Source organism: Nomascus leucogenys, chromosome 18 (genome assembly GCF_006542625.1).
Source record: "Nomascus leucogenys isolate Asia chromosome 18, Asia_NLE_v1, whole genome shotgun sequence".
In the NCBI taxonomy this organism is placed as follows: domain Eukaryota; kingdom Metazoa; phylum Chordata; class Mammalia; order Primates; family Hylobatidae; genus Nomascus; species Nomascus leucogenys.
Window position 1 is genome coordinate 88,659,923 of NC_044398.1, and position 23,153 is coordinate 88,683,075.

The 23,153-nt window shown below is 39.9% G+C and overlaps 1 protein-coding gene across 2 annotated transcripts in view; it reads left to right on the forward strand.

The window, feature by feature from the left end:
• The window catches only part of PARN (poly(A)-specific ribonuclease), a 196,365-nt gene that overhangs the window by 65,117 nt on the left and 108,095 nt on the right, over nucleotides 1-23,153 (forward strand). For both annotated transcript variants that reach the window (XM_003269303.3, XM_030798055.1), the window contains 3 exons: nucleotides 10,062-10,117; nucleotides 11,608-11,694; nucleotides 13,665-13,739. In XM_003269303.3, coding sequence (XP_003269351.1) covers nucleotides 10,062-10,117; nucleotides 11,608-11,694; nucleotides 13,665-13,739 — 218 coding nt within the window. The remainder of the gene's footprint in view (nucleotides 1-10,061; nucleotides 10,118-11,607; nucleotides 11,695-13,664; nucleotides 13,740-23,153) is intronic.

Sequence of the window (23,153 nt, forward strand, 5' to 3'; positions counted from 1 at the left end):
TTTCTAAAGGCAGCCCTCATAGGCAGGGGAAAATGTGCCCATGTTAAAGCCGAGACATCTGCCTAGGGCCCCAGGAGTGGCATAGTCAGGGATAATCAAGCCTGTGCTCCACTCAGAAGGGATTCTTCCTCCATAGCACACAGTCTCTATAAGGGACAATGCTATAGTTGGTTGCATGTCTTTTTAAGAGACGATGTTAGTCTCTTTGAAAGAAGGTTTCCGTTTCTCTCAGTGTTTGGCCTGAGCACAGACTCTGAAAGATGTTGACTTAGGCTATTGGATTGTGTGGGGCTTGTTTCCTCTGACACTTTACAGTATGTTGTTTTACAGGCCCTGCAGGCATTGCCTTTGTATAATGTTTAATGTTTTTAGTTGATGTAATTTGATATGCTTCGTTTGGAGACTGTTGAAATGAGCTGCTGGTTTTTTTTTTCTTCCTTTGTTTTTTTTTTTTTTTTTGCCTTTGTTTCTAGTGTATGTATTTAAGAAAGGACACGAGTTGGATTCAGGACAAATGTTGAGTAACGCTCTATTTGTCAAAACAGTAAGCGGCTAGATTGAAAACTGTATTCCCCCTACCTGAGTGAAATTAAAATAACTGATGCCACAGTCACTCCCATCTAGCCAGTGGTTACTCTTATTTTACACAGGAGCTTTAGTGAGCAAAATAAATGAGCTTATTTTGTGAGAGATGTCTGCATGCTTCCTACCCTGGATGATAAAATTAGTTTTTTATAGCACATAAATATGTATAATGATGAGGCTTGCATACGGGGTTCTTATGAAGTGCTTTTACTGCTCTGCCCTGAAGGAAATACCAAGACCATTTGCAAGTACAGTAGAGCTGCTAGTCGGTTAAAGTTTCAGTTTCTCTTTAGAAGGCTTGGGACTTGGGGTGAGCCGCAAATTAATTCTGTGCCCAAATTGTGTTGAGATTGTATTCAACATTTCTGTATCCCAGTCTGTAGTGGTAGGAGATGGGTACAATTTTACTTGAAAATCTCTTTTTTGAGAAATCGGAAGTGTAGTCTTGATGGAAGCAGAAAGCAGATGGACACGAATGCACATTTTTACTCGGGGAGTGAAAATACTGAGTTCTTAGGAGGAAGGATAAAGAGTTTGGGGGCTTGAGGTTTTTCCTTTTGCTAGGAAGAGAGACCAGAATAAACTCTGTTCTTCTTTATTAACACATGTCATGACATTAGAAGTCTGTCTAGATCATCCAGGCCCGTGTGTGCGTCATTATGCAAACTAAGCCTCTGTGTCCATACACCTCTGAGGCCTCTCCTCACCCTGAGATGCTGATTCACTCGTTTTCCTGACGGTGATCACGGTATGTGGGAGCAGGTGTGCCTGGCAAGCCCCATGCCCAGGTAGCAGCTTGCTTTGCACTACAGTCGTGGGAAGCTTGTCCTTTTGATCTCTGGCCACATGGCTCTCTTCACTGCCTGTTGTTCCTGTTGCCTTGAAAATTCGCTCTACCCAAAGCTCTTCCTCAGACAGCAACCTCATTTTTTGTATCAGGGCTCCACGCCATCATGTGAAGCTATAATTTAATCAGCCCTTTGAGTATTATAAAAAAATGTTTCTGGGATGTTGTATCCTGAGCACTTGCTTACACTTGCTTCTCTTATATACACAAGGGCTTTGACTAGTGGTTTAGGATGAAAACCCTTGTCCCTAGCTGCTCCCTCTGGTACTCTAGGCTTACCATTTCACAGGGAGGCTGTGGAGACAGCTCAGGTTAAAAGGCACGTGTGAGAAAGAGAACAGGGCCTGCGTGTGTAGGGCAGATAGTGGGAAGCTCAGGGTCGGCCTCCATGGTGGCCAAGGGCAAGTGGCTGAACTTGGAAGAATCTGTGTCTCATTCTCAGTACAGGGGGACCGATAACTTCCAGACAGGAGAGGATCAACTGAGGCTGAACAGGCCATGATAAATGTTATTCTAGTTAGGAATTTTTGTACTTAATTTTTTTTTTCTTTTTAAAACACAAAAATCCCACTCATGATTCCTCAGCCCAGAAGAAAAAAAGCTGTCCTCTTAGAGAATTTCCTGCTAGTTTGTGTTCTGTGTCTATTTCATTTACTAATTGAGATCAGTGTTCTTCATTTGTTGATTGAGATTATACTAGTTATATAATTGTATAACTTAAAAAAAAAAAAAAAAAGCCAGGTGCGGTGGTGTGTACCTGTCGTTCCAGCCATTTATGAGGCTGAGGTGGGAGGATCGCTTGAGACCGAGTTTGAGTCTAGCTTGGGCAGCATAGACCCTGTCTCAATTTAAAAGATACATATTTAACCTGCATGTCCTGCATATGTATCCCAGAACTTAAAATATTTTAAAAAGAATTATATATATATATATACACACACACACACACACAATAAGGAATTTTCAAACACATTAAAACTCGTGGTCAGCATCATGTAAACAGCCTTCAGTGGCCTGCCAGCCAGATCTGTCGTGGTACACTCACAGCCTTCCTTCGTGGCTGGAGCTCTTGTCAGTACATGCATGCCTTGCACTGCACTGGCTCCAACACTGGGCGTGACCGTTTTTTGCTAACTGCTTCTTAAAGTGGCCACCTGTCTGATTCACGCTTCTCCTCTGCCATCAGTTTTAGGACTGGAAAGCCTGCTGCCTCAGGAGCAAAATGAAGTATTTCCTTTCCTTTGTGAATCAAATCTGTGATTTTATAGATAGATTTGGTAATGTAGAATTTGAAAGAACTGTAATGATCTTTTCAGTTCTCAGAGGTTTGAGTCTCCATCCAAAGTATTCCTGAATCACCTTTAGGACTGTTTGCATGCGTTTTTGAATATCATACTTTGTTTTCTTGAGCATAGCTGCATAAAATGGGTTAATAGCAGCATTGTTTTGCAACCCACTTATATTCACCAGACTACTAGCAAATGGCTTAGATAAGCCACAGTCCAAGGCAAGCCATTGTGTTATCATAGAATAACCTTTGATCTTCGTGTACTTGTACTTACATAATTTGCGTCTGAAGCTTTGTGGTAAGGGTGGAGGATTTTGATAATGTTAGAGGTGTCTGATTCTTTTGTATTGTGTGTGTTACTCCCTCAAGTGTTTGCTAATCTTTAGTGCTGCATTGGTGGCTAAAGCTTAATTTGTAGCCAGTTCACAGAAACAGGTTAGACTTTTGCTAATGAGTTGCCAAGAGAGTAATTTGAGTAATTTTTTTTTTTTTTAATCTTCTTGAAAACAAGAATGGTAGCTGTCAGCAGTAATTTCGCCCAATTTATCTCTTGCAGAGAACCTAGTTGCATGCTGCAGTTTGACCTCCTGGTTTCAAGGGGTGGTAGAAGGCTTATGTTATGTTACTGCCTTCTGGATTTTGAGGTAGTCATTGGTATTTAATAGTTTTATGTTTTTCTTTTTTTTAATTCATAGTTTCTTTTTTTTTTTTTCGAGACAGGGTCCCGCTCTTACCCCCAGGCTGGAGTGCAGTGGCTCAATCTTGGCTCACTGCAACCTCCGCCTCCCAGGCTCAAGGGCTTCTCCTGCCTTAGCCTCCCAAGTAGCTTGGACTACAGGCACTTGCCACCACACCTGGCTACTTTTCCGTATTTCTTTGTAGCAGTCATGTTGCCCAAGCTGGCTTCAAACTCCGATCTGCCTGCCTTGGCCTCCCCAGGTGCTGGGATTACAGGCATGAGCCACTATGCTTGGCAGTTTTTTTCTTTTTTAAAATTTTATGTGTCAAATTTTTGTGTTTTTCTTTTCTTTTCTTTTTTTGAGATGGAGTCTCACTCTGTTCCCCAGGCTGGAGTGCAGTGGTGCAACCTCTGCCTCCCGAGTTTAAGTGATTCTCCTGCCTCAGCCTGCCGAGTAGCTGGGATTACAGGCATGCGCCACCACCCCTGGCTAATTTTTGTATTTTTAGTAGAGACGGGGTTTTGCCATGTTGGTGAGGCCAGTCTCGAACTCCTGACCTCCAGTGATCCACCTGCCTTCGCCTCCCAAAGTGCTGGGATTACAGGCGTGAGCCACTGTGGCTGGCCAGTTTTGTGTTTTTCTAAGTATTTTATTTATGTGTTTGTTCATTTAATTATTTATTTATTGTGGAGACAGGGTCTTTCTCTGTTGCCCAGGCTGGAGTGCAGTGGCACATTATAGCTCATTGCTGCCTCAAATTCATGGAGTCAAGCAGTCCTGCTGCCTTAGCCTCCTGAGTAGCTGGGACTACAGGCACGAGCCACCTTGCCCGGCTAATTTACTTTTTGTAGAGACAGGAGTCTCACCGTGTTGCTCAGACTGATCTCAAACTCGAGGCCTCAAGTAATTCTCCCACTTCTGCCTCCCGAAGCAGTGGGATTAACAGGGATGAGCCACAGAATGATTTAATATAAACAAATCATTAAGACTAATATCTTTTGGAGAAGTTGGCACAAGTCATTATCCAGCTGATTGCTGCATCATCTTTAGTGGTAATTAACAACACCATATTGAATATACTGTTTTCCTATTAACTCGGTGATTCTCAGTCCAGAGTTTCTGAGTCAGGAGTCTTAGATGGTGCCCAGGAATTTGCATCTCTAACAAGTTCCCAGGTGATGCTGATCCAGCTGGCGGGGAAGCACATTTTGCTAAGGGTTCAAGGTTCTATGTTCTGGAGTTTTATATCTGAAATGAAATTCTTCAGTGACTAATGAGGCTTCTTAGGCAGCCTGGGACACAGTGTCATACTGCCCTTTTCTTTTTTTTTTTTTTTTTGAGACGGAGTTTCGCTCTTATCACTTAGGCTGGAGTGCAGTGGTGCAGTCTTGGCTCACTGTAGCCTCTGCCTCCCGGGTTCAAGCGATTCTCCTGCCTCAGCCTCCTGAGTAGCTGGGATTACAGGCGCCCGCCACCATGCCCAGCTAATTTTTGTATTTTTAAGTAGAGATGAGGTTTCACCACATTGGCTAGGCTGGTCTGGAACTCTTGACCTCAGGTGATCTACCTGCCTCAGCCTCCCAGATTGCTGGGATTATAGGTGTGAGCCACTGCGCCTGGCCTGTCCTGCCCGTTTCACAAAAAAGTTTGGAGGGTGGCTTTTTGTGAGTGCCATGCAGCACATGGGTAATGGAGATGAGGTGGGGCTCTTTGGAGATGAAGGTATTGTGTAGCGTATGCTGTGTAGCCTGTGAAGAGACTGAGTGGAACTGACCCAGTGTATTGAGCAAAAGACCCTGGTATGCTGTGCTTTACCCTGGAGTCTTTCTGGACTTGTTTGAAAGCCAGGATAACCAGCACTGCCAGTGGTATACTCATACAACATTTAAAAAATGACAGATTCCACAAAGGATAAAACTTGCTCTGTGGCATCTAGAATGTGAACTTGAGTTACACTGTTTCTTAGGATAGAATTCTTTTGTAAAATTAGCCATTGTATCTAATGGGAATTTTAATTTTAGTGTTTGATAAAGTTAATGTCAGTCTTTTAGAGAATAAGTGGGGAAATAATATTTCATCAGAAAGCTTTCAGAAATGTGGCAAGACTCCCGCACGCAGTCTTGAGGGTCTTTACCATGTTACACCCTCTCGGATCTTCACTAAAATAGAAAGAATGTTTCGTGCAAGTGTTAGTCTGAGTGTCTTTTTGATATCTGCAGATGAAAGTCCTTCTGGGAGAGATTGTTCTTCAATACAGTTCACAGTGATGGAACATCCTTTCATGTCTTTATCAGCATTTCTGCTTGCCTAGTGCATTTCCTCATATGCTAGGATGAAAACTGTCAAGTTGGATGATGCATATGTGAAGTATTTTATCAAATCATTCCAGGGAGTCAGTGCAGGCCCTTTGACAGCCAGCTGGGATGAGGCATGCCTATATTGAAATGTTTTAATTTTACTTCAGAAGGGCAGAGATGTTACCAGAGCAGTGGCTTCCAAACAGCATGGCATAAGGACGGTGGGAGGCCATTGGGAGAGTTTGCTTTGGTTCAGTTCCACAGACGCACAGCCACAGTTTTAGAGTCAGTTTCACAATTGCGTGGCACTCTCCAGAGCTGCAGTCTGCCACGTCACACAGAGTTGGTTTTCGTGTTCTTCCAAGCTTTGGAGCTATTCAGTTCCCTCTAAACCCCAGATGTGAAGGTGAAGGTATAGGGGAAGAGTGAGAAGTGCTGTTAATAATTCATTTGAAAGGGGTTTCTGTGTAAGGTAATGTGGAGTAAACAAACAAGATAGTGTAGGATTGACTACATTAAAAAATAGCTTTTATGGGTACAAAAAATAGAATGAATAAGACCTACTATTTGCTAGCACAACAGGGTGACTATAGTCGGTAATAACTTAATTGCACATTTTTAAATAGAGTGTCATTGGATTGTTTGTAACTGAAAGGAGAAATGCTTGAGGGGATGGACACCCCATTCTCCATAATGTGCTTATTTCACATTGCATGCCTGTATCCAAACATCTCATGTACCCTACAAATATATACATCTACTATATACTCATAAAAATTTTTAAAAAACACATCTTTTGAGTGTTTTAGCTGAGAATAAATTTTTGCTTACTTTAATCAGAGATAATATTGAAAATTCAGGTGAAATATTAGAGAACACATAGCTTATATATTGACAAAAAATATTTTTCAAAAAAATTTTTTAAAAACATCTAAATGGTAAGAGAAATTGGGAGAGCCTTCTTTTTCTTTGTTAGTATAATCCTTCCTGGTATTTGTACAACACTGAGTTTCCTAAATTTGTTGTTGTGGTCCTATGACTTTAGCAATATAACAGAATTGTAAACAGAAATACAGGAATTGCAAATTCAAGTTTGTGGTTTTATATTTTTATTTTTATATTTATATTTTTCTCCCTTCCAGCCAGGTGAGGTAGTGCACAGTATACGAAAGATTAATTCAGATGGCATTTTTGGTTGGCTTTTTCTAAGAAAATCTCTAGTTATTTTCCCTGGGCTTCTCAGTTCTGGTAGCCTTTAAAGTTTAAAAAATGATCGTAAAAGGAATTTTGAGAAACAAAGCTCAGCGTTTCCCAAAGCTGTTGGCGGGTGAGGGGAGGGTATTTTTTTTTATTCTTGGCTTAATGACATAAATATTTGATAAAGGTAAAATCATAGTATAAAATTTTGTGCCTTTTTAAAACTTAAAATTATGTTATCCATGTTTTGACATTTTCATAGTTATTTTGGTTGCTTAGTATTATATTGAAATTTTGAACTATGATTTACTGACCTCCATGTATTATCAAATCTTGAGGTTGATTTTGATTATTGACATATTCGATGGTCTAGCAGTGAACATTTTGTTGATTCAACTTTTGTTCTTCTCAGTTATTTTGATGCTGCTTGATACGTTTCATTAACTTTTTTTTTTGAGACAGAGTCTCACTCTGTTGCCAGGCTAGAGTCCAATGGCGCTATCTCGACTCACTGCAACCTCTGCCTCCTGGGTTCAAGTGATTCTCCTGTCTCGGCCTCCCAAGTAGCTGGGATTACAGGTGCTCGCCACCATGCCCGCTAATTTTTTGTATTTTTAGTAGAGACAGGGTTTCACCATGTTGGCCAGTCTGGTCTCAGGTGATCTGCCTGCCTTGGTCCCATAAAGTGCTGGGATTGCAGGCGTGAGCCAGCGTGCCTGGCCTTCATTAACTTTTAAAATTAATTTTTTAAAAAATTTGGTGTTTAGAATTGGAGACTATTTCTAAATTTACTAAACGGAGAACTGAAAATTATATGAAGCATGACTAACAATAACAAGAGTTATTCCTAGGTTAGTTAGCTTATCTAACTAACTAGCTCACTAACCTAGGAATAACTTTTGTTATTATTAGGTTCTGGTAGGCGATAATAATGATAGTTCCAGTGTGTATTGTTTATGCTGGAAAATAATATTTAAGAAAAAATGATAGCTGCCCTCACTGAGAACACACCATGCTAAGTGCTTTTTGTATCTTCTTGTCTTCTGGCATCGCAGGGAGTATTGATTAAATTGGTTAAAACAGCTTACAAAACCAGAATAGTACACTTGAGCCTAAATTAGCAAACTAAAAATAAATTTGGTTTCTTAGCCATAGAATTTGGTTTATTAAATTGTAGGCCAGACAACAAATTCTCAAACCACAGAGTACTATGACTTTGTTTTTTCTGACATTACCAGAACAGTATTGTTCATGCTGATGGTTCCATTTGTAAACTAGCTTTTGCCCTGCTTGGCTTTTTTTTTTTTTTTTTTTCGAGACAGAGTTTTGCTCTTGTCGCCCAGGCTAGAGTGCAGTGTTGCTATCTCGGTTCACTGCAACCTCCGCCTCCAGGGTTCAGGCGATTCTCCTGCCTTAGCCTCCCGAGTAGCTGGGATTACAGGTGCCCGCCACCATGCCCAGTGAATTTTTGTATTTTTAGTAGAGATGGGATTTCGCCATTTTGGCCAGGCTGGTCTTGAACTTCTGACCTCAGGTGATCACCCTCCTTAGCCTCCCAAAGTGCTGGGATTACAGGTGTGAGCCACTGTGCCTGGCCCTGCTTGGCTTTTGAATGCCTGGTAATAATGTTCTTTAACTGTGGGTCACTGAAGCCAGACTAATTGCTTCTTGGGCACATAGATTGCTTTTTTAATTTGCTGTATAATGTTGTCTCTACCAGAAATGCATAATATATTGTTATCTAAGTAAAACTCATTAAAATAATCTTACACACAACAGAATGCATGATATTTTGTCCATAATCTTGCAAATAAAAGAAAATTGAATGGCATGACAGAGAGTTGTAATTTACAAGCACTCTTTTTTAGTCCCTTTGTACCCATTTTGGAAGATAAACATAAAATGACTGCTATGGTTTATATTAGTGTGATAGTTTTCTTTACCAAGGATTGTTTTGTTTTGTGCTTTTAGTGTGTTTTAAATGATAATAATGATGTGGGCTTTTGAGACAGTCGCTTATTTCAGACTGTACAGTTTACTCAGAGAGATTAGCATTTATCCAGTGACTTTGCATTTCATTAAAAAAAAAAGAAACCTGTGCTGTCATTCTCAGCTCACAAATGCCCATTGTAAGGGTTACCCTTAGAATTTTTAGGAACACTTGTTCATAGATTGGTAAGATGGGTAATATTTATTTTCTTTCTGTTTACTTGGACTAACACGACAGCTCTGTGGAGGACTTTCCCTTGACTCTTTGGTGATTAATTTTGTTCATTTAGCTAATATTTATTGAGCTGCTACTGAGTGCCAGGAACTGTTGGGGATACCAGTTTGTTTGCTTGCTTGTTTGTTTTTTCTATTTGTGATAAATATTTGGCCCAGGAGAAAAGTCTCTGAAATGAATTTCAGAGCTTTAGAAATGATTTTACATGGCTGGTGCAGTGGCTCACGCCTGTAATTGCAACACTTTGGGAGGCTGAGGCAGGTGGATCACTTGAGGTCAGGAGTTCGAGACTAGCCTGGTCAACGTCGGGAAACCCCATCTGTACTAAAAATACAAAAAATTAGCCGGGTGTGGTGGCATACGCTTGTAGTCCCAGCAACTCTGGAGGCTGAGGCGGGTGAATCGCTGGAACCTGGGAGGCGGAGGTTGCAGTGAGCCGAGATTGTGCACTCCAGCCTGGTGACAGAATGAGACTCCATCTCAAACTAATAATAATTATAATTATAATTATAAGGCCAGGTGTGGTGGCTCATGCCTGTAATCCCAGCACTTTGGGTGGCAGAGGCAGGTAGATCACTTGAGGCCAGGAGTTCGAGACTAGCCTGGCCAACGTGGTGAAACCCTGTTTGTACTAAAAATACAGAAATTAGAGCTACTCAGGAGGCTGAGGCAGGAGAATCACTTAACTGGGGAGGTAGAGGTTGCAGTGAGCCAAGATCACACCACTGCACGCCAGCCTGGGCGGCAGAGTGAAACTCCATCTAAAAAAAAATATAATAATAATAATAGAAATGATTTTACAAATAGAGTGATATCAAGGATCTTCTACTAAAAAATATAAATGCCTATTAAAAAATTTTTTTCTAATTCAACCTTAAAAATATCAAAACGCCTATCTTTTAAAGGAAATTGCCCATTGCTTGTTTGTCTTTTCTTCTTGTAGGTTATTTCTTATGAGGGTCATGGATATCCCCTATCTAAACTTGGAAGGACCAGACTGTAAGTAAATTTTTATTTTCTTATTGCATCTGTGCATTTAAGTGTGGTCTGTAAGGGGTAACAGGAAAATATTACTAAAGAAAAAGCTTTTTTCACTTAAAATTGGGCAGTGATTTTGTGGTTGATGTGAATAGTATGCTCAAGTTAATGGGACTCTTGGGCATTCATTAGTCATCTCTTCATTTATGTTTTCCAGTTTATGCATGAATTGAATTTTAAAAGCATATATCTTCTCTATATATTTCATTTTCACTCATAATTCTGATTTCTTCATTTTCTATAAGTATTTATAATAGATTTTTAAGATATGCTAGCTGTCAGTTATCTTGGTAAAATTTCTATTTTCCAGTTACTTGAGTATGTATATATTTGAATTTAGTAGGTTGAGTTTTGTTTTGTTTTGTTTTTATTTAAAAAACGTGGAAGGTCTATGGGTGGTGGTTGCTTTTTCTTCTCCTCCGCTTTTTTTCTGCTGTTTCATTGCTCTTTTTTACCTTAATGCATGTCACTGGCAGGTAGAAGTGGGTGAACTATACTTGGTGACAATAATTGTTGCAGTGATAGTTTGAGGACATACTGTTGTGTTGCCCTCCATGTTAGACTGATATTTTGGTCTGTCATTCTCACAAGAATTCTGTATGCTAAATATTGCCATTCCCGGTTTATAGTCCAGAGTGGTTAGAGTGGTTAGGTCTCCCTTAGAGCTGCTCAGATAAGTTCTAGATTTGGGATTAGAAAACAAGATTATGACTCAGGATTGCCTTACTTAACAATTAGTCCGTTTAATTTGGACAGTGCTTTTTTTTTTTTAACTAAGTATATTAAAATGGGAAAGTTAAATGTTTAGTGAAGTGAAACTTCATGAACAGAGCAGCCTTTTTTTTCGTCTAAATAATTTGCACAGTTGGGTGTGGTGGTTCGTGCCTGTAATTCCAGCACTTTTGGAGACCGAGGTGGGAGGATCACTTGAGGCCAGGAATTCAAGACCAGCCTGGGCAGCATAGTGAGACCCTCATCTCTACAAAAATAAAGTTAAAAAATAAAAAAATTAGCCAGGCACGGTGGCATGCACCTATAACCTCAGCTGCTCAGGAGGCTGAGGTGGGAGGATCGCTTGAGCCCAGGAATTCAAAGCTGCAGTGAGCTATTATCGTCCGACTGTACTCTAGCCTGGATGACAAGGCAAACCCTGTCTCAAAAAAAAAAATTAAAAAATAAACAAATAATTTGCACAGGAACTTCATGAGAAGAGAAGATGTCTTTGCATAGGGTTCAAGTTGTTGTGGGTTCTGTAAAGTATCAGAATCTGAGGTCTAGATTACCATGGCAGAATCCCACCAATCCTAGGCATACTTTTAGGAGTTGTTTGGTCATCATGAGGAATTCATAACAGTTCTCCAATTTAGCTTAGACTTAGTTTCATCAAAGAGCCACTGGTTTACTTGATGACTTTTCACCCATCAACATTTCATCATAAATTTGTCTTGTAGTGCAGCCTAAACGTGATCATGTTCTCCATGTGACATTCCCCAAAGAATGGAAAACCAGCGACCTTTACCAGCTTTTCAGTGCCTTTGGTAAGTCGCAAGTTCAGATGTACTTTTTAGGGTTTTGCTATTCATTTGGTATAGGTGGTCAGAAGTAGAAAGACAGCTTTGGCCTGGGCATAAAAGAATGTTAATATTCAAGGTTTTAATTTCACTCTTTGAATTTTCTGGTTTAGGATACTGTTATCTTTGTGCTAATATGATCTGAGAAACTTTTAATAGCACCTCACAATACAGAGCTATTAATTCATGGAAAGCAAAACACCATGATGATGACTACCCTTACTACTGACCAGGGAAAATAAGCTGTGGATGAGCATAAATAATTTTTAAGATTAAACTCGGAGGGCTTGTGTGTTTCGTAATGGCAGGGGAGGTCTTCTCTGCTTTAGATTAATCAGAGTGACAGATGTTTGGGTAGATCAGGATTTGTGATATGTGTATGAGGTAGGGCAGTCCTTCTCTTTCCTTTTTTACCAGGTCATGTGATTAGGTTTGTTTGAGCAGTCTCCTGATAAGTGTTTATGAAGACCATTCTGATTGTAAACCCACAGCAATGCCTCTTATTTTAACAAACAAAGCATTTAAGCTAGTCTCTTTGGAAATTCTTGGATAAAGCGAAGGCCACAAAACCTAAATGTCCAGTAGTAAGAAAGTTTAGTAAATGTTTATCTTCTAGTATGTAGCCATTTAAATATTTGAAGAGTTTATTAAAAGAAGTTAAAGTGCTTGTATTTTAACGTTTAGAGTGAAAAGCAGATACAAAGTAGGCCTCCCATGTAACTAACACAATTTTTCATTTTTCTTTCTTTCTTTCTTTTTTTTTTTTTTTTTTTTAAATAGAAATAGGGTCTTGCTCTGTAGCCCAGGCTGGCCTCGAACTCCTGGGCTCAAGTGATCCTCCCGCCTCGGACTCTCAAAGTGCTGGGATTACAGGCATGAGCCACTGAGCCCTATTGATTTTTTTCTTATCTTTTTTTTAAATTGATATTTTAGAATAGTAGACTTTCACAGCAGTGCCTCGTGCACTGATAATATAGTACACCATTTCTGAATGTAAATATTTAAAATAAGTCAGAACGAACATTAAGGCATATAAAGTTACTTTAAGTACTAACACTATTGTTATTATTATTTTTTTTGAGACAGAGTTTCACTCTTGTTGCCCAGGCTGCAGTTTGATGGCGCGATCTCAGCTCACCTCAACCTCTGCCTCCCAGGTTCAAGCGATTCTCCTGCCTCAGCCTCCCGAGTAGCTGGGATTACAGGCATGCGCCACCATGCCCAGCTAATTTTGTATTTTTAGCAGAGATGGGGTTTCTCCATGTTGGTCAGGCTGGTCTCAAACTCCCAACTTCAGGTGATCCTCCCACCTCGGCCTCCCAAAGTGTTGGGATTATAGGCATGAGCCATTGCGCCTGGCCTCTAACACTATTTTCAATAAGATTATGTGTAAGCATGGTGGTGTGTGCCTGTAGTCCCAGCTACTTGGGACACTGAGGTGGGAGGATTGCTTGAACCCAGGAGGCAGAGGTTGCAGTGAGCTGAGATTCTGCCACTGCACTTCAGCTTGGGCAACAGAGTGAGACTCTGTCTCAAGAAAAAAAAAGAGAAAGAAATAGTTGTGTTTTTGAACCTATGTGGTCTCTGATTTTTGTTAGTGGTCTTGATAGGAAAATAAGTCCCCAATCCTGGTATTGCACTGAATGATGACAAGCCCCAGGGTTTAATCTGGAAGGATCTTTCTATTGTGTTAAATTTCTAATAGCTTCTTTTTCCCCTGGTTTGTCTCTTCTCTTGAAGTTTTAACCTAAATAACTGCTGTGGTAGCCTTTAAACAGGCCAATTCTCTGTAGTTCTGAGATTTGGATCACGTTTTAAATAAGCACCTTCCCTCTCTTTAAAGATGGACTATACTGAAATATGTAAGATATGCACATTAAATCTGATAGCTCTCCACATGGTCAAATGTTCACTTTTCTTTTAATTTGCGATTGCAGGTAACATTCAGATATCCTGGATTGATGACACATCAGCATTTGTTTCCCTTAGCCAGCCCGAGCAAGTAAAGATTGGTAAGTGTTTTGGATTTCTGTTTTGTGTATTAAATACAGCGAGAGGCTGCCCTCCCGCTGCCCCCTTAATTTAAAAGCTGTGGGCTCAGTCAGCTTACTCTCATTGGTGCCTCATTTGTTTTTGAGATTGTCTCTGAAATAAATGAAATAATTAGTAAGTATCACGTATAGATGAGAAAATAAGACAAATGTTTTGATTCATTAGGTGTGCTACATAGTATATTTTTTCATTTACCTCCATTCTGTTCCTTTCTCATTGCACTTTTTCTAAAGTGAGTTGCAGATTTACTTTGAGAATGAGAAATACCTATAGTAAATTAATACTTACATTGACCTGTTCAACTCTGTACTTTCCCCCATTTGTTTATACATATTTGAGATTTGTTCACTCCATTAAACTTGTATCAAATACTTGTTGTTTTTGTTGTTGTTGTTGTTGTTTTTCGAGACATAGTCTCACTCTGTCGCCTATGCTGGAGTGCAGTGGCGCAATCTCGGCTCACTGCGACCTCTGGTTCTCGGGTTCAAGCACTTCTCCTGCCTCAGCCTCCCGAGTAGCTGGGATTACAGGTGTGCAACATGATACCTGGCTAATTTTTGTATTTTTAGTAGAGATGGGGTTTCACAATGTTGGCCGGTTTGGTCTCAAACTCCTGACCTCAGGTGATCCACCTGCCTCGGCCTTTCAAAGTGCTGGGATTACAGTCATGAGCCACAGTGCCCAGCCTTGTTTTATAAACAAATAAACTGAATATTTTATTTGCTTTTAAAATACGGTTCTAGGCTGGGCACGGTGGCTCACACTTGTAATCCCAGCACTTGGGGAGGCCGAGGCAGGTGGATCATCTGAGGTCAGGAGTTCGAGACCAGCCTGGCTAATAAGGTGAAACCCTATCTCTACTAAATATGCAAAACTTAGCTGGGCATGGTGGCTGAGGCAGGAGAATTGCTTGAACCCAGGAGGCGGAGGTTGCAGTAAGCCAACATCCGCACCCACTGCACCCTAGCCTGGGCGATGGAGTGAGACCCTGTCTCAAAAAAAAGGGGGGGTTCTAAAAAGATGGAGCACCCCGTCTCTTGTAGGATCCTAAATAATTTTGATATTAACCATCAATTAAACGTTTTGTTTTCTTAAGATGGAAAGTTTTTGAATAAAATATTGATGAAAATATGTATTGTTAAGCTGCATATTCAAATAAATTTCAAGTACCATGTTGCTTTGATAATGTAAAAGATGTGAAAAATTTTAAATGATATGTTTGTTTTTTACTTTAACAAAATGCCGCACAGTAAAACTCTGTAATTCTGATAGTAGAACTGGTGAGTAATTATATATGAAAATTTCTGCAAATATACAAATTCAGATCACAGTATTTTGGTATTTTTCTTTCATTATCTGACTGTTGCAGGAATCCAGGCCGTGTTGTAGAGGGAAAAGCTTAGGCTTTTGGAATCATACTGCAGCATCACTTAACAGTTGTGTGACCTTGGGTACCTTATTTAACCTTGATGAACTTCTGCTTATCTCAGTAAACTGAGCATAATAGTATGGACTTTAGTGTTATTGTAAGGATTCCATGAGATTAAGTAAATGAACCTTGGCATGGCTTTGAGCTTTTACTGTGGTTCTTTAATAGCAGATTTCAGTGCAGAATGTACTCAGGAGCATCAGACACCAGGGATAGTGGTGGATGCAGGGTGTGATTGATGTTGCTTGTTAAATATTTTAATTTTTGCATGGAGATTTTTTCTGTGATCCATTTCCCCACTATCCTTAGAAAGATGGTTTAGAGAGAATCCAGAGGGATTGAATTATTCGAAAGCTCAAGATAACTTAAGGTGGGGCTGGGGACCTTGAGGTTACAGTTACAGTGAGGCTTCAGTGTGGATGCAAGAAGACTGAGTTCAAAGTCCTGACCTGCAGTCTAATCCAGTCTCCTCTGCTCACTGTACACTCTTCAGCTCCTTTGCTAGCCACACTCGGTGACATTGAAGCTGTGCAGCGGGATAAAAGGAGTTTCACAGACTGACACAGGGACTAACTTTGGCTCCACCACTTGTCAGCCATGTGTCTTTGGGCAGGTTATGTAAACCTTCCAAGCCACAGCTTCCGTGTTTGTAAGAGGGAGATAATAGTTACTTTGCATGATTGTTGTGAGTATGAAATGAGATCATGGATATTAAGTTTCCAGCAAAGAACCCCATACTACACAATCAGTGCTTGACCCGTGGTGGGTAATTATTAAAATAGCTGCTTGGCCTCCCTTGCTGTGAACAGTGTGTAAGAGTGCTTTGAAATCTGTAAAACATGAGTTGGTAGCATTTATTTGAAAATACAAGCATGATTCCTTGTTATGTGTATGGGATGTCAAAGTTTCTTTTAAAATTCCTGTTATACCACCATACCTGATGTCAAATAACAGTTGCTCTCTTCTTTACTACTGGACAATTCTTAAAACAGTAGCTTTTAAGCTAAGTATTTTATTCCATGGTAACTCTAATCAGGGAGCTACATTTCAGAATCATGTGTAGCCACAGAAGCACTCTGTTGTCTGATTGCTCATTGCGTTGGTTTCCTGAGGGCAGTGTTGGGTCCCTCTTGTTCGGCCCTGAGTCCTCTTTCATACCTGACACACACTACAGCATGAGGAAATCAATGTGTGTTTGAATAGGGAATATGGGGAATAGGCCAAGATGAAATTGTGATATTTTACCTTTTTTCCTCCTAGGTTAAGTAGATCACTGTTCTCTTGATATATGCAGCTTTGCTAGTAAAGTTTAATTTTCCACTATAGTCTCTTTTCTTATGCAAAAGACAACTCTTAACAAAATACTTGGCAATTTGAGCATGCCGTGCCTCTGACAACATTTCCTTTGCCAGAAGAAGCCGTCTTTTATGCAATCATCACCTCCCACCGGAACCTGACTATGCCCTCCTTCCTGCCTTATCTCAGCTTCAACATCAGTTTCTCCGATGATGTTTCCTTCCCCTCTCCTCCTCACCTTCCCCGCTCTCCCCTCCCCTCTCTCCCCTCTCCTCCCCTCTCTCCCCTCTCCTTTTCCTTTTTTGAGGCAGGGTCTCTTCTTTTGCCCAGGCGAGAGTGGGGTGGCACAAACTCGGCTCACTGCAGCCTCCACCTCCTGGGTTCAGGCAATTCTCATGACTCAGCCTCCCAAATAGCTGGGATTACAAGCATGCAACACCACACTGGCTAATTTTTGTATTTTTTGTAGAGACAAGGTTTTGCTATGTTGGCCAGGCCGATTTCGAACTCCTGGCCTCAAGTGATCCGCCTATCTCAGCCTCCCAAAGTTCTGGGATTACAGGCATGAGCCACTGCACCCAGCCTCTGTTGTTTTCTCTGGCTCTCTTTGTAGGGTGTTGGACCTCATTCTCTGTGCTTTCATAGCATCTTGTATACCTTATTATACTGTTTTCACAGATAGACTGTAAACTCTTTGAGAGTAGGGACCATGCCTCAGTCACCATTGCATTTTCAGTGCGTAAAGTGGTAGTGTCTGACATTAGTAAGTAAATGTTGAATATTTATTGAACTGCATAAATGATAGTCGTGGTATTGTGACTTGGAAATGCCTTTTTGCATGTGATGGATGTAACTAATGTCTGCTCTTTTGCTGTGATTTCTAAAATTATGCAGATGTTTCACTGAAAGACAATGTGAAATTTGTTCTTTATAATGGTGATTCTAATGATAAGAAGGACCCAGGGTATCTGATGTGCTGCAAATCCTATAAATTTTTTTTTTTTTTTTGAGACAGAGTCTTGCTCTGTCACCCAGGCTGGAGTGCAGTGGTGCGATCTCGGCTCACTGCAACCTCCGCCTCCCAGGTTCAGGTGAGTCTCTTGCCTCAGCCTCCCAAGTAGCTGGGACTATAGGTGCGTGCCACCACTCCTGGCTAATTTTTGTTTTGTATTTTTAGCAGAGACAGGGTTTCACCGTGTTAGACAGGATGGTCTCGAATGCCTGACCTCGTGATCTGCCCTTCTCGGCCTTCCAAAGTGCTGGGATTACAAGCATGAGCCATCGCGCCCGGCCCCTATTAATGTTATCTTAAACAAATTACTTATTCATTTCAGTGGAAACAGAGGGCCTCTTAGATCAATAATGTAACATTGAGAAAATCATTAAATGCCTATTTATATAGCAGCTTATAATGGCTTCTTTGGCTCTGTTACAAACTATTTCTGATTTACATTTAAGGAGTTGCTTTTTAACTGACACCTTTTTTTTCTTTGAGTATTATTAATTTTAATCAAGATTTTTAAAGCCATTTTTGACTTTGTTTGGGAGACTGGGTTTCACTCTGTTGCCCAAGCTGGAGTGTGGTGGCATGATTATAACTCACTGCAGCTTCGAACTCCTGGGCTCAAGCAGTCCTCTTGCCGCAGCCTCTTGAGTAGCCAGGACTATAGGTGTGCACTCACCACACCCTGCTAATTTTTTCAAAATTTTCTTGTAGTGATGGGGCCTTGCCATGTTGCTCGGCTGGTCTTGAACTCTTGGCCTCAAGCTGTCCTCTCCCCTTGGGCTCCCAAAGTGCTGGGATTACAAGTGTGAGCCACTGTGCCTGGCCATTTTCTACATTTTGAATATGAAAGTTCTCTTTTATAGGAAACCTTTTTATACTAATTACTAAAACCCATCTACTGAGTGCCATTCGGTTTCTGTTGCTTTTCATTTGCTGCTGCTGGGAAACGGTTCCCTGCTGGCTTTGGGGTGTTTGGATACGTGGTAACCCATACAAGCTGTGCATTTAGCATTATTTCCCCTCTGGCTCTTCAGATGAAGCAGTACATGGCCAGTGTGGGACTTGGTGCCGTGGAAAGACCACTTATCTTCACCGTTTGAGAATTTTTCTCAAAGTAGTCAAGCAGGAAATCTTTTTTTTTTCTTTTCCTTTTTCTTTTTTTTTTTTTTTGAAGCAGGGTCTCTCTCTGTCGCCCAGGCTGAAGTGCAGTCGTGCAATCTTGGCTCACTGCAACATCTGCCTCCCAGGTTCAAGCAGTTCTCCTGCCTCAGCCTCCTGAGTAGCTGGGATTGCAGGTGCACGCCACCACACCTGGCTAATTTTTGTATTTTTAGTAGAGACGAGGGTTCGCCATGTTGGTCAGGCTGGTCTTGAACTCCTGACCTCGTGATCCGCTCACCTCCCAAAGTGCTGGCGTTACAGGCGTGAGCCACCGCGACTGGCCAGGAAATAATCTTTAATGGTCAAATCTGAATAGCTTGTTTATATTTTGGATTTTTATATTTCTAATGTAGTTTTATTAAATGGGGGAGAAGAGCTCAACAATATTTCAAATGTAGTAGAACTTTCTAGCCATACTCTCAATATTTAGACATTGTTTTGAGTGTCTTTAAATGCATTGTAGGACATTGTCTCTCTGAATATAATTTTTATAGAAATGGCTTTAGAAAAAGAGCTTTTTCACATATTTTGAAAGCTGGAGATTGGAACACACACAGTAGATACTGTAAGAAACTTTTTAAAAGCAGAAATTGATAAAGGCACTTTAGAAGAGGCAGGAACCCAACAGTTATTTTGGGTCATAAAAAGTTACCCAGTAATTACAAATAAAATAAAAGCCCAAATTCAGATAGTTGTATGAATTCCTGATACCCTGCCTTAGAAGCTTTTTCAGGATGATTGTTGGGATGAGGGAAGATACTTGGCTTTGCCTCAGTCTAAATTATTGAGTGTGCTTGTGTTAAACTATATTTTTAAAAAGCACAGCTTTTGACTATGCTGAACAGATAGAATTGTAGAGACAACTCTTTCAGGATGATTGTTCAGCCCTGAATTTGCTAAAAGGCTGCTTATAACTTTGAACTTTACTTGTGTTTTTTATTATCCTTTTGATGTTTGCAGAATCTGTAGTAGTAACTGGTTTTTATTCATGATATTACTCATTTGTGTCTCATTTTTCCTTGTTCATTCCAGCCAGCTGTTAACCATTTTGTTGATCTCTCTCAAGAACGCTTTTGGCTGTGTTCGTTTCTCTGTATTGTTTGATGTTGTCTATTTTGTTGGTTTCTGTTTTTTTTCTCCTTTTACTTGCTTGGGTTTACTTTGCTCTTCTTTTTTCAGTTTCTTGAGCTAGAACCGTATGTGATTGGTTCTTCTTTTCTTCTTTTTTCTAAATTCTTTTTAAAAATTTTAAGCCTGGCGTCCTTGAGATTGTTCGTAGGTCAACATATTAATATCTTACTGATTAGACAGTGATTGTTAAGAGGTGGTGCTGAAACACCTTGAGCTGGTGAAGCTTTAACCCTTTGCCAGCTAAGTTAGGGAACAGACTCAACATTCAGGCAGCTTACAAGTCTGCCCCAATGTTTACTTTTGTCTGGACTTCTGTCCTCTGTGGGCGCAGAGGCCTCATGGTCAGCTAGCAATGTGTACATAGCTAAGACTCTGCAAGTCATTGACTTGAACCATTTTCCTTTTCTAATAGAAGCATTTAAAGCTATAAATTATCCTCTAAGTACTGCTTTAGTTGTATGTTAACTGTTTATTTATATGTATGTTTTCAGTATCACTAAGTTGGAAAAGTTTTGTGATTTCTTCTTTGATCCTGGATTATTTAGAAATGTGTTGTTTCATTTCCAAATGCTTAGGATTTCCTTAGGTTTCTTGTTACTAATTTATAATTTCATTCTGTTGTGACTAAAGATTTCAATAGGATTACAGTCCTCTTAAATTTTCTAGAATTTCCTTTATAGTCAAGCATAAGGTCTATGTTTTTGAACATACTGTGTGCACTTAAAAAGAACATCAATATCGGTTAGTATTATTCATATATCCTGCATCCTTTTTTTGATGTTTTTCTTTGAGACAGAGTCTGGCTCTGTCACCCAGGCCAGAGTATGATCTCGGCTCACTGTAACCTCCACCTCCTGGGCTCAAGCCATCCTCCCACTTCAGCTTCCTGAGTAGGTGGGACTATGGACGCACGCTAGGATGCCTAGCTAATTTTTGTATTTTTTTGTAGAGATGGAGTTTCACCATGTTGCCCAAGCTGACCTTGAAGTCTTGAGCTCAAGCAATCCTCCCACCTCATCCTCCCAGAGTGCCAGGATTACAGGCATGAGCCACTGTGCCCAGTCTTATTCTATATCTTTACTGACTTTTTTAGATTTAGTTGTTATATCAGTTTTTGAGAAGGGTTAAAATCGCCTGTGATTGTAGAATTGTCTGTTTACCCTTTTAATCTTGTCAATTTTCATGTCATGTATTTTGTGGCTATATTATTAGGGGCATACATATTTATGATTGTCTTGTCTTTGTGATAAACTGGCCTCTTTATAAAATGTTCTCCTTTATCTTTGTAATATTATTGTTTTTAAGTCTGCCTTATCTGATACTGTAATCACTTCATCCTCCTTATGTTTTTTATATTTGCCTGGTATATTCTTTTATTATTATTTTTCTTTTTGATATAGAGTCTCATTCTGTTGCCCAGGCAGGAGTGCAGTGGTGCGATCTTGGCTTACTGCAACCTCCACCTCCTGGATTTAAGTGATTCTCCTGCCTCAGCCTCCCGAGTAGCTGAGATTACAGGTGTGAGCCACCATGCCCAGCTAATTTTTGTATTTTTAGTAGAGACAGGGTTTTGCCATATTGCCCAGGCTGGTCTCGATCTCCTTGCCTCAAGTGACCCACCCACCTTGACCTCCCAAAGTGCTGAGTTGACAGGTGTGAGCCGCCACACCCAGCCAACCTGGTCTTTTCCTTCTATTTATTCTAGACCTATCTGTGTATACACAAAGTGAGTCTCTTGTAGACAGCGCATAGCTGGGTTTTGGTTTTCTTTTTTTTTTTTTTGAGATGAAGTCTTGCTTTGTCACCCAGCCTAGAGTGCAATGGCATGATCTTGGCTCACTGCAACCTCCGCCTCCTGGATCAAGCCATTCTCCTGCCTCTGCCCCCCAAGTAGCTGGGATTACAGGCATGCACCCCCATTCCCGGCTAATTTTGTATTTTTAGTAGAGATGGGGTTTCTCCATCTTGGTCAGGCTGGTCTTGAACTCCCGACCTCAGGTGATCTTCCCGGGTCGGCCTCCCAAAGTGCTGGAATTACAAGCGTGAACCACTGTGCCTGGCCAGGTTTTGCTTTTTTATCTCTTCTGATGACTCTGAAATTTAATTGGAGTATTTAGTTCAATTTAATGTCCTTATTGATATGGTTAGGTCTGTCATTTTAAAATTTGCTTTTTGTTTGCTTTCTCTGTGTTTTGTTCTTTTGTATACCCCCTTTTCTGCCTTCTTTTGGATTATTTGAATTTTTAAAAAGAATTCTGTTTTAATTTCTCTACTGGCTTTTTTGTTTTATCTTTTTGCATTATTTTTAGTGGTTGCTTTACAAATTTAAATATCTATCCATAACTTTTAACAGTCTTCTCAGAGTTCATATTATACCATTTCACATAGAATGTAGAGACCTTACAGTCATATAGTCATATAGGTTCATTTACAACCATTCCTTGTAGTTTTTTAGGCTTTAATTGGGCATATGTATTACATCTGCATTCATTATAAATCCCACAAAGTGGTGTTATAATTTTACTTTAAACACTCTATGTATTTTAAGAAATAAGGAGAAAAAAATATTTACTGAGATTTACCATTTTCAGTGTTCCTCATTCATTCCTGATTATCCAGGTTTCTTTTTTGGTATCCTTTTCTTTCAGCTTTGTGAATTTACTTTAGTATTTCTTGTATTGATGGTTTTGTTGGCAGCTAATTCTCTAATTTTTTCTTTATCTGAAAATGTCTTTATTTTGCCTTTATTCATGTAGGATATTTTGACTGGATATAGAATTCTGGGTTTTTCTTTCAGTGTTTTGAAGCTGTAGTTCCACTGTCTTCTTGCCTCCATGGTTTAAGATGAGATGTTTGTGTCATTTGAATTGTTGTTTTCCTGTATATAATGCATTAATTTTCTCTGGTTATTTTCAAGATTTTCTATTTACGATTGGTTTTAGCAGTTTGAATATAATGCACGTAGGTGTTGCTTTCTTTGCAATTGTCCTGTTGGAGTTGGCTGAACTTACTGAGTCTATAAATTTATAGTTTTCACTGGATTTGGGAAGTTTTTAGACATTATTCAAATAATCTTTGTGTTCCATATTCTCTTGCTTCTCCTCTGACACTCCAGGTACCTACATGTAGGATGTCTTTTGATGTTTTGGTATTTCCTAATGCTCTGTTCCTTTTTGCTATGTTCGTTTCTTTGTCTTCTTCAGGTTATATATTTTCTGTCTATCCACAGGCTCACTGACTCTTTTCTCTGACATCATTTTTCTGCTATTAAGCCCATCCAGTGAATTTTTATTGCATATATTGTATATTTTAGTTATGTATTTTCATTCAGTTTATTTTTTCTGTTTCTCT